General features: G+C 33.2%; 1 protein-coding gene across 1 annotated transcript; it reads right to left on the bottom strand.

Moving 5' to 3' along the window:
- Positions 1-2799: 2799 nt before the first annotated feature.
- LOC111420296 (uncharacterized) lies at positions 2800-4647 on the bottom strand. The gene has a single exon (XM_071196812.1). The coding sequence runs from the start codon at positions 4645-4647 to the stop codon at positions 2800-2802; it is 1848 nt and encodes a 615-aa protein (XP_071052913.1).
- Between the last annotated feature and the right edge of the window lie 8543 nt (positions 4648-13190).

Raw genomic sequence — 13190 nt, 5'->3', positions numbered from 1 at the left:
TTTACAGGACCTTATCCAGTAGTATCAATTGATTCACCCGTTAATGTCACTATAAAAGTTAAAAAGAAACACGTTAAGGTTCATAAAAATAGACTAAAGCTTTACCATGAATAGAATAATTGTAGTAAATAGATAAAATTTAATAAATTAGAATTAGGGTAAATCATGGGTATTCATTCATTAATCATTCGTACCTTTTCTTCTGCCCTGCAGATAATGACCTCATTACTACTTCTTTTCGCGATTTTCTGCAAGTTCAGCAACGTACATTCCTTTGAAGGCCAAGACCACGAATACATCGTATCCTATTACAACTACAGCGCCGGTTTATATTACGAAGAAATTGCGCAGGTCAAGATTTACAATGCTAAATGGACTTTAATGACCTATTACGATTATCAAAATTATAAACAATTAGTTTCAACAATCTTAGATTATTACGATCATCTAATGCTCTTTTGTTCAAAAGCGTTGGAAAAAGATATTCTCCAACACGAATGTAAAGCATTAAAACCTGTTCTTTCTAACATCCGTGCTGAATTAATACAAACCGACAATATCATTAGCGAAACCGTTGATTCTAAAGTAACTAATCGTGTAAAGCGAGGTTATTTCAATATCGTAGGATCTCTTTCTAAACAATTATTTGGCACTCTAGATGAAAATGATGCCATATTTTTCCACAAACAAATAAGCACAGTAGTGTATTAATGCCGATTCTGGAGCGGAAGTTGCGCCCCCTGCGCCCTCTGCGCCCTGCGCATGCGGAGGAAGTGACGTCACAGCGCGGGAAATTTGGTGGGAAATTTGAAATTCAAAATTCATATGGCGCCATCTGGTGGTGTGTAGAGAAACTAAAAAAGGAGTTGTTTACCTGATGGGTGATAGATGGCGCTGTTATATTTTTAAAATTTAAATTTACCTGATGGGTGATAGATGGCGCTGTTATATTTTTAAAATTTAAATTTACCTGATGGGCGATAGATGGCGCTGTTATATTTTTAAAATTTAAATTTACCTGATGGACGATAGATGGCGTTGTTATATTTTTAAAGTTTAAATTTACCTGATGGGTGATAGATGGCTCTGTTATATTTTTAAAATTTAAATTTACCTGATGGAGGATAGATGGCGTGCGAAAATTTAAAATCATGGAAAAAAATTTGGTTGGTAGAAAAATATAAACAACAATTATATGTTAATACATTTATTATTTAATTTTTAAAACAAATTTTATGATACAATTATGGTTTAAGAAATTTATATACATACATCATGGAAAAAAAATTTGGTTGGTAGAAAAATATAAACAGCAATTATATGTTAATACATTTATTATTTAATTTTTAAAACAAATTTTATGATACAATTATGGTTTAAGAAATTTATATACATACAGATGAACAGATCAGGGTCATCGGTAGGAAATTTTTTACGTTTCAGGTTTCTTGATGAAATCCAATAAATATACAGGGTGAGTTTTACCAATGTCTTTTGCACCCTTATAAATTATGCACATTTTCCTGAGTTCGATGATTTCCTCGTCAGTAATATCTTCAGCGATGCGTCTTGGTAAATAAATGATGAATCCAGCCTCCAACTCAAGTACCACGGACGGCCAAGAACACTTTTTAAGACGTTTCGCGCACTTAATTGGATATGGAGTGTCCGGTTGAAGCTCAGAAATTGACTTTTTCGGTAGGAAATTACACTGACCCAATTGACTGAGACGAGACATGGTTCGTCCCTTGAACAACTGTTTCGTAGATTAATAATAATAAAACGTAACTTGTTAGCTTGCAAATAGCTGCCACACTGAATAAATTATTAAGAACATGTAATTATATGCTTGAAAAAGAGATTGCGGGGAGTGGGGAAATGGGCAATAGAAGTTTCTAGAAGGATGATGTAATTCACACGTTCAATTGCAAAGAAAAAATTAGAAATAACAGGTGTTATTGTCGTATAAAATGTAAATTCAGCAGTTTTTATTAACATTAAATTACCACGGTTAAGTAAAGTTCGATGTATCACGTCGGCAGAGGTGTTAAATAACAAAAGTTATGTACGTGAAAAATACATTTAAGTAAAAGAAGGAAAAGGTTTCGGCGGCTCAGTGGTGGTGTAAATTAACGAAATATATAATACAGACTTATTTAATTGAATTTTGCGCGAATTGAACTGATAGCTGCAAGGTGAAATATATAAATACTTTAAAAGCAATAAACCACTGAACCATCGAAACCTTTTCAATTTAATATTAAAAAATGATGAAATACATAAAACTTACTTATTTAATTGAATTTATGCGGATTGAATTGAGGGTGAAATACAAACAACAGAATGATGTGTTTAAGAAATACATTTATTATTATTTAATTTTTAAGTATACATAACTTTTATTATACAATTACATTTTAAAAAATATATATCCATACATATGAACATCAGGGTCATCGGTCGGAAATTTTTTTACGTTTCATAAGTAAAACGTAAATTTTATAAAACTATTAGTTAACATAAGTATGAACAATAGGGTATCAGATTACATATCAGATTTCTTGAAAAACAAATTTCTAGAAATAACAGGTGTTATTGCTATATAAAATGCGAATTAAGCGGTTTTTATTATTAAATCACCGAGGTTAAGTAAAGTTCATTGAACCTCACCAACACTTGTTTCAACTTGTTTAAACTTGTTTAATGAACCTCCGACATACTAATTATAAAAGGTATTAAAATTGTACAATAAAACTATCAAACTTAATAATTATATACTTAAAATTATATTAACATTACTTAACACGTTATACTATAATGACCCCAAGCTAATGTATTAATTCCATTATTACAAATATATCGCTTGGAGTCATTTGGTGAAAGAACCAATTTATTTTGTAATACAGTAAATATACTGTGATTAAAACTTCTAAATAATGTTTGTTTTTTAAATAAAACCGATTTGGAATTTAGACAATCTAAATAATTTTGAAAAGAGATGTGATGTTTAACAACAGCCTTCTTAACACCTTTGGATTTTTTGGTAATCCGCCCATCAGCGACCCTATTAGCATATACCTTTGACCTCAAACCAACAAATTCGACCATTATGTTTCCACAATTCTCATCTTTCATTTTACCTAAAACCGCTTTATTTTGCAAGGGTATGTCAAACCGATTATCGGGACTGTAGTTAGATGTGTCAAATTTATTTAAATTTAATTTCACATCTCTATATATATCATCAGAATTAATTAATACAGTGAAACTATCGGTGTCCATATAGCACAACCGAACGTCCTCGCCATATTTAGGTTTTAAGAAATCATAATAAAAATCATACATTAATAATTTTGAAAGTTCTAAAACAGTAAAACCAACGTATAGAGGTTTATCGTAAACGACATGAAGACGATCCATTTGAATTGCCGAAAACGTTTCTGTGAATACTTTAATACTTTTAAAATTTAATTTTGCTATTAAACTCCGAGCTCCTAAACGAGGTCTACCTGCGGCTTTACCAGTATGCATATCATCCCAACTGGTCACTAATCTCACATCGACTCGCTTATCGACGTTCTCCATTGTCTTGCCGAATACGGAATTATTCATCAATTTAAAAAAATCTTTTTCAAACGCATTCTTTGCGGATTGACGTAATTCCGTATTTTTATCGATGTAAGATTTCAACCACGCAGACTGTCTGAACGATAAAACTCTATTAATTTCGTGAACTTTCAGACCGTGAGCAACAGCTTGTTTCAAATTTCTATAATGGATCACATAATTTTTCTTATCAAATAAATTTGGAATTAATCTCCTTTCACTTTCACATCGATTATTGGGGGCAATTAAATTCTCAGCTAAAAACGGGAGATCGTTGTGTAAATCATGTAAAGCTGTAGGGTATTCAATATCTACGTCTAAGATATACCCAAAATCGGAATTATCGGGTATATTATTAAAATCTAATTTTTGTATGTCATTTTCACTCAGCCATTTAAAATTGGAAACGGGCATAAATTGAGACATCGCCCACCCATACAAATTATTAGCGTCCCAATACATTAAAAAGTTTGACGGTAAATTGTGGTTATAATCATCCATATACTTATTATTGGCTTTAGCGGACCGTAGGGAGCATTGGGAAATGCCTCCACGAATGCCTTTCTTAATAAAATGGACTTGATCTATATCCGTCAATAATTCTAATTTAATTTTGGTAAATTTCAACATTGCATCCCAAGAAAGTCCTGGGGCAGTATAATAATGAGCGGGATCTAAATCATACGTTTTGAAGCAAACTTGTCTGAATTTTTCAAATACATCAGCAAGTAAAAGGACATCAGTTTTTAGATACAAATCCGAATAATCTTTTAAATTTTGACAATTAAATTTTTCCCACACAGTTTGAGCATGGGAATACTGCTCATCGGTTATATCTTCAAATGATAGTTTGTTGAAAAAAGCGTTTTTAGGTGGCAATGAAGTTACGTTTAATTTATCGAGTGAATCCATATAACCGTAGGGGAATATTCCTTTCTTGCTCAATAATCTAAACTGATCATTGTGTGGAAAGAATTTACGTATATTTATTAAATCAAATTCGTCAAGGTTACCAGCTAAAGAATCTAATGATGAGGCCATAAACCTAAATGAATCTACAAATCTTAGTTAAAAAAAAACATTTTCAACGCGATCTCCCTTCATTGGCGCTTTATCGACTAATATCCGTTTACTGAAACTGATGTATTTTTCTTTATTATTAGGTAATACATCAAGCCCATCTTCATCCGCATCAGCCATTTCTTTAATAAATAAATGACAATCGTAACCGCTAAAATTATGAAAAAATATTGGAATAAAATTTTGAAGTTGAAAATTTAAATTACAATTTGTATGAGCGGGCCCACGGTACCTACCGCTTATGTGACAATGATCGCGAACCTTAACCTGATCTGAAGTGAAAGGATTTTGGCAAATAAAACAATTTTCAGCTGAATCGAAATTCCGTTGCTCATCGACCGTTAAAGGTAGCATTGGTTTTACGGTTTTAAAGTATTTATTATAAATAAATTTGACATCAGCAATTAATTTAGAGATAAAAACTTGAGGTGCATCAGGACCCGTATACGTTTCAAATTTATTGAAATTGGAATCAATGGTGGAAACGATATAGTACGCGAAACTATACGGTTGATGCATCTCAATTTTTTCCGTGAAAGACTTGGAAGAATGTGGCTCACAATGATCGATCGGTTTTAAAATCGATTCAAAGTCGGCGTATATGACAAAGGGGGCCATCTGAGTGAATTTGTAGTTATTAAACTCTAAAATGTTCTGAGGGGTATATAAGCCGAAATAATTTGGTTTTGATTTTAAATTTGTGGAGGGTACAACTGTCTTTGTATGATTACAATCATTAATCTGATGTGCAGTTAAATGTTCAGCCGATGAAAACCGTGTTAAACATCCATCGCAAAGGTGTATAGAATGTCCGTGGTGTGTAACCTGACTTGATATTAGCCTCGAAAGATTTTTAATTAAAACGAAATGAGCTTTCCCGGATTCATATAAATAAAGTAAATTTATATGAATATCACGTCTTTGTTTGGTAAAATAAATTGGTCCTTCCACCGAATAACCTTTTGATTCCTTAACTAATTCATAAACATTAATACTTAAATTATTTAATTTTTCCACTTTAACAATATCTCTTACACTAATAGGGAATGTAATCCCTTGTAAATTAAGAACTTGGCTATAATGAGGGTAGCTTGAAGTCCGGTCTTGACTACGATTCGCTGGATGAAGAGCCGCCGTCAAACACCACGCTAGACATGCACCATCTTCATAGTTCTTAATATTGATGCATGCCTTTTTATTAACGATTTCATGAGGTAAATGAATATACGATGACCCAGGAATAGGCTCAAATTTGTTGAGGTTTAACAGGAGGTAAGATATTGATTGAAAAGCCCACCCAGACCCACACTCCTGAAACTCCTCGCTTTGAGTTAAAATATCACGAGTCATCTCATCATAAACCTCATTCAACATGGTAGATGAAGTGATAATTTTAAATTTGGTATTAAAATTTTTCTCTGACGTTATGACTTCCTCATTACCATCACCATCAAACCCGGACTTAATAAAATTAGCTAATAACTCAATCTGAGCTTTTATCGAACCATTCTCATTGAGATGTTGTTCAATCAGTCTATTAACTGTTTCACAACATTTCAATAGATATGATGGTATATCATCGTCAGATTGAGCTCCACTAATTTTATAGCAAACTACCCTATTTTTATAGCATGACATCATTTTTGTGACATTCCTATCGATTAATTCAGCATGCTGTGTTTGAAGGTGAGTTTCAAGTGACGTAAGTGACGGTAAAAACTCACCGCAAACCTCGCATGCCTTACCTTTGTTCTTGGTAATTGAATGTGGTGGTAGTGTTGATCCTCGACGGCGTTTAGTGGATGGTGTTGATGATGATGATGATGATAATGAAGGACCTTCCATCTCTAAACTCGATTGATTTTCAATAGTTGATGGTGGCGGTGGTGCTTGAGTTGATGGTGGTTGCGGTGCTTGACGTTTGGATATAATTGGTAATCCATGAAATAATCTTTGATGTTTAACCAATTTATCTCGCCTCGATAAACATTTTCCACACACCGAACAATCAAATTTGGTTTGACCATGTTTACTTTGTACATGTCTGTCAAGACTACGTTTTAACGTAAAAGATGCTTGACAACGCTCGCAAATAAACATTTTAGAGTTTTTAAATTTCGGAAATATCAAAACACTTGGTATAGTAATTTAAGATAAAATAGGTGAAACTACTACGATGTTATCGCAACCGCGGACGAATGCTATTTGCGTTCCAGTACGCGATGGGCATACTCTAATACTCAAATTACATAAATTAGATTTGCTCTATCTAGGTCAAGTAAAGTCAAAAGGTGTGCAGCTGCAATAACGCTGAGTAATCAAATTATTGGTGCAAAGGAAAAACATATAGATGAATAGAAATTTGAAACGTTAATTAATATTAAGGATGAAATAAATGAAAAGTTTAAATTTAAAATAATAGGTTTTATTAACTTAATAATTATTTTCGGACAACATTTTAGCAGTTTATCACAATTAAACAAATATAAAATTTAATAATCGGTAAAAGTAGCAAATATAGTATTTGCATTACGAAAAACCTGCCAGTAGTGATAATTGTAATAACAATCGTTAATGTATTCAAACTCATTAAAATTAATACGGTCATCAATAATTAATTTAGCGGATTCTTTATCGGGAAAGTATCCATTATCTTTTAGGAAATCTTTAAATTTTCGATGATCTTCAAAGTCTTCATCACTACCAACATACAGAATTTCATCCTTTCGATAAACTCTCCATATAAATCAATAAGGATACTCGACAAAGGTACTTTTTTGTTTTCCTTTTTGTTTTTCTTTTTGTTTCTGTTTTTGTAATAATCTATACGTTGTACGTTCGATTTGTTTTAACGATTTCCGTAAAGGAGATAATTTCGTTGACGTTGCTTTTTAAATTTCTTTTTTATAGTGATTTCTGATGATGAACTATGTAAATAGTTCGAAACGTTAAATGACTTAACAATAAATAAATACAAAATCAAGAGGAATTTCATGTATTTGGATTTTATAATCATCAAAGAATAACCAATCCTCTTTAATCAATTAATAAATTATAATTAATTAATACAAATGAAATGTATACAAAAAATAGATATTTAATAGGTTAATTAATATTACGGAGATGATAAATTAAAAGTTTAGATTAAAAAAATAATAGTATTTATTTACATTCATCGATAAAACTAAATACATATATTTAAAAAACACTTAAATCTAAACGATGTTGTCTTTAGGTATCCAACTGTTATTGGATGAATCGAATCCTAACCACTTAACGAGCACTTGATTCTTTCTTCTCTTTAACACTTTTTCAACAAGATACACATCAGGTTGTTTGGATCTTTGAAGTTCGAATTCATAAAAAGCTCCTTTAATAGGTTGTCCATTCATATCTTCTAATAAATAAGAAATTGGATTCGTAATTTGTGTTTTAACTATTTTAAATAACTCAGTGGTCCAGTTGGGTAAATATCCCTTATCGAAGACATGTTTATGCTTGCTAATACGAACTACATCTCCAACATTAAAGTTTCCCTTACCGGCAATTTTAATATGATTGTACACAGTATTGAGAAGTTTATTTTCTACAGATTTCGAATTTATTTGAGATGGTTTCATTTTCGTGGTTGAATGCTTTGAATTGTTATATTGAGTTGTAATAGCATCCAATAAGTGTAACCATTTATGATTTCCGTAAAGACTAAACATTTTATACAACTTTTGTTTTATGGTTCTAATTACGCGTTCAGCTATTGCAGCCTTCATTACGCTATACGTTGAATAATGATTAATTTTAAATTCCATCATCAACTTTTTGAAGTGTGTATTGTAAAATTCCTTTCCCTGATCAGTTTGTAGATTTTTAGGTACACGACCTTCAGAGAGAATTGAACGTAACGCGTATATTACATCCGTTGAAGATTTATTTTTTAACGGACGCATCCAGAGATACTTTGAAAAACAATCGATAACCACTAAGATGTATTTATGTCCAACATTGATTTTACCAAATTCAATCATTTCAATAAGATCAGCTTGCCATAAATCATCGATCCCCTTCAGTATAGTTCTTCGTCTAGGAAATAAACGTCTAGCGGGACGATGAAGTTCTTCAACTATAGTTTGTTTCGCTTTCGATACCAGCATTCTTACGTTCATGGATTAGGTCTAACTTTTTTTCTCCAATATATCTAGTCGTGAATTTATAGTGCTTTCCATATCAAGTAGACGATCTGCAACACCCTGTATCCCATTTCGTAGATTTGTTGTGAGTATATCAAATGCATTTAAATTAGTGTTGAATGATTTTGTTAGAGTTGTAATTTGCTGACCATTTAATAGGATTTCCGCGTTAATTTTTTTAATGTCGCGTAAGAGTGTAGAGTTTTTAATATCAATTTTTGTTGACACCTGATGTATACGTTTACTATGATCGCCAATAATTCTTTGAACGTCCGCTATTATGACCTTAATTTCGTTTAAGATTGTAGCTTTCAATGTTTCACATATTTCGTCTACATAAATTTTTATCGCACAATCATTTTCATCCGTCGGTTGTTGAACGTTAGATAGTTTACGCCCCTGGATATCATAATCTCCATCTACGGTTAAAGGGAATCCAATATGGCGTTGAGATGTAGTTAAATTCTCATCATTCAATACTTTATTCCGCGCAGAACGTAATGTACGACCAAACTTATCAATGCTCACACCACTCACGCTTGATCCACCGTTCATTGGTACGCATAAATTATTATTATTATGATATAACACCGCTCTCCTTCAGTTCTTCTATAATGGATGTGATTTCATTAATATGGGAATTGTTTCCTGCCGCATGTGAAGCGTACAACAATTTCAATCGATCTACCAATTCGTTAACATCATCCCAATATTTATACTCAACGATTTTCGAGTTCACTTCAAGATGTCGTCCGGGTATTAATCCATCCCCCGACTTATTAAATGTAAATAAAGGTTTAATAATTTTAGTATACTTGTACGATTTATTTCCAACTATAGGACCCGTAAAATTTCGCTTATGCGCACCCGTATACGCTAGAACAGATTTGTAACGTTGTAGATCCTCTTCGGTATAGTTCGTAGGTCGTTTTAACTGTATAAGTTCATATAACCCCGTAGAGGATTGTATGCGTTTTTCGCCTCCGAGAACAATATGAGAAGGTTTAAACTGGACAGTCTTCGATCCAATCATCCAATCGTTTTCATCAGGATCATAACGTATACCCATTCTCTCATCAATTTCTCCTCTTTTACCAAACGTATAATATAAATCCCGAATTTGATTCGGTAGATTTTCTATAGGTAAATCCTCCGCCTTCAATTTTTGTTTTGCATCCGGCGGCGTTTTAAATTCATCATCACTTTCAGGAAAAGTTAATTTTTTCCTAAATGCCGGAGTTTTAAAATCGGTTTCATCAAATTTCGTTTTAACGTCAACACCGACATCATCAGTAGGTTGATAGTGGTGATGGTAATGTACAGAAGAAGAAGGTTTCACTTCACTTAATTTATTAGTCATATCTTTTAATGAATCGCTTAAAGGCTGATGTAGTTTAGCGATAAGACGGTCATCGTTTTCTCGACCGAGTTTAAGCGCTAAATATTTTTTCTTAATAGTATTTGTTATGTTAATTATAGCTTTATCCCTCTCACGTATGGAACGCTTAGTCATTTCATCGTTATGTGACATGCTTACTCTCACAAATACCAGATAACAATGCAATAATTTAGTCCGGGTAAATAAATTTATCCATTCCTATACGATACCTTCCATCCTTTACTTCAAAATCTTTCATAATAATCATAGGGTTATATTTATCATCATTCCAACACCGTTTACAAGCGTCCTTGAAAACATCAAACTTCATGTCGGTGTTAACGTGTTCATCATACACATATTTTAAATTAACCTCATCTTGTTTGAATAGAATTAAGACGTTTGCATTGTCTCGTATTAGGTGTTTAGGTATCCGCGTATAGGTTTGCGTAAGGTAGAACGAATCAATATTATTATGTCGTCCCATACAGAAAAATGATCGAATCTTATCCTGTTTATCACATGCTACATCGTCAAATATGAAAATTGAGTTTTGTTTAGCTTCAGACGGATCTATAACGGCATCATTATCGATGAATCTATAAAGTCCTATTTCGGGTAACTGTTTCATAATCATTTCTAAAAATTCATATTTCGGTTGATGTAAGGATTTTGAGTATATATAAATATTTTCAAAATTTAAACCATTTTTATCGAAAATGAGATTTAACATCAAGTTGGTTTTCCCACATCCGCTCGGACCGCATACTATTGCTCGTATACTGTTCGGTATGAGATCGCCATGCCTACGACTGGTTATCGGTTTCATCATCGTTAACCGATCGAGATCGGTTAATGACATTGTGAGAGATGGGTGTTGCACTACACGCATTATGAAACTAAAATGAGTTTTAATCTTCATGTGCGGGTATATAAGGGATGTGAAAACGTAAACCGCATCAGTTGAGTATGCTGTTTACTCGAGATAGTACATCTGCGACGGCGGGGGGAAGCGGAATACTTAATACACTTATCAATAAACTACCCGTTGAGTTACACGTTCCAGGCTATCAATTTTGTGGACCAGGAACAAAATTGAAGAAACGTTTGGCGAGAGGTGATAAAGGAATAAATCCATTAGATCGGGCTTGTAGAGAACACGATATAGCGTACTCGGAAAATAATTCTTTAGAACAACGTCACATGGCCGATAGACGTTTGGAGGAAAACGCTTGGGAGAGAGTGAAAGCGAAAGATTCGACATTGGGGGAAAAAGCATCAGCTTGGTTAGTTACAAACGCTATGAAAGTGAAACGAAAATTGGGAATGGGTCATAAGGGACAAAAAATAATTAAAAGATTAAAAGATAAAAAAAATAAACCGATAGCATTTAAAAGCGTGTTGGTAAAGCAAATCGCTAAAGATTTACCCAAAACAACAGATAATTTACGGGAAGCGGCTAGATTAGCTTTGAAAAGTGCTCGTATAGCTGTTAAATCCGCGGGTGGAAAGAAAAAAGTTAAAATTCCGCGTACAATCCCGTTACCTATTACAAGTGGTGGTATACTACCGATATTACCAGCCATATTTGCCGGACTATCAGCTCTCGGAGCGTTATCAGGCAGCGCGGCTGGTGTGTATCGTGCGGTGAAGAGTGGTCAAGAGGCTAACGAGAAGTTAAAAGAAGCTGAACGACACAATAAGGCGATGGAAGCTATCGCGATTGGCGAAACCGGAAGTGGGCTTTATATTAAAAAGTATAAAAAAGGATTGGGTTTATATTTAAGTAAAAAGCAACAAAAAAACTTGTAACTAGGCTACCTAATAGACCTCTAACAAATCTCGATATAATAAAATACGCTAAAACACTTAAAATTCCAAATTTTCGCGGAGTGTATATGCGAAATGGATTGCCTAAAGAAGGTCCTAAATATTATGAGTCAGCTGTTGTAAATTTAGATGATCACCGAGGTAGCGGAACCCATTGGGTAGCCTATAAAAAAATTGGCAATAGGGTGTTATATTTCGACAGTTATGGAGATCTAAAACCACCTAAAGAACTTTTAAAATACTTTAAAAAATATCAAATTGAGTATAACCACGATAATTTTCAAAAGGATAACCCGTATAACTGCGGTCAATTATGTATAAATTTCCTACTTAACATAAGAAATAACTCATTTGAGTGAAAATGTCACAGACGTTCACACTGGTCAGTACAAAAAGCGAAATCTCCGAAGACTATTATCCGCCTATAGAATTAGACCATAACTCGAGTTACTCGCTTGGTCTTATTGGATTCTATACGTATAACAGTATACCAAACATTGAACAAGGAGTAAACGATAAATTTTACTTTACCGAAAAATTCCCCATTAATAAAAGCCGACAATCGACTATAGACGAGGGGGCATTACCACAGGAAATCAAAATTCCTACTGGTGCATATGAAATAACGGACATTGAGAAATTTTTACAAAAACAGATTTTACGTCGTATCGGATTGAATACGGTTGATGATCCTGAAAATTTTTTTTCACTTAAGGCTAACAATAACACCTTACAGTGTGAAATAAAAAGTGATTATTTTGAGATAGATTTCTCTCAACCAAATACGATAGCTTCTATATTGGGGTTTTCCAATCGTAAACTAGATGTATCGATAAAGCATAAATCAGATCTTCCGGTAAATATAATACGTGTGACATCCGTTCGAGTGGAATGTAATATAATTTCCGGCTCGTATTACAATAACAAATTATCTCACACGCTATATGAATTCGCTCCAACTGTGGATCCTGGTTTCAGTATAAATATAGAGCCAAGGAACCCCATTTATTTGCCAGTGGACACCGATCGTCCGATATCGAACATTACACTAAGATTACTTGATCAGCGTGGTAAATTGGTAAACTTTCGTGGAGAAGAAATTGTTATTAGAT

Source organism: Onthophagus taurus, chromosome 6, assembly GCF_036711975.1.
Source record: "Onthophagus taurus isolate NC chromosome 6, IU_Otau_3.0, whole genome shotgun sequence".
Classification (NCBI taxonomy): domain Eukaryota; kingdom Metazoa; phylum Arthropoda; class Insecta; order Coleoptera; family Scarabaeidae; genus Onthophagus; species Onthophagus taurus.
The sequence above is the reverse complement of the archived record's forward strand: the minus strand, read 5'-3'. Positions and strand labels throughout refer to the sequence as shown.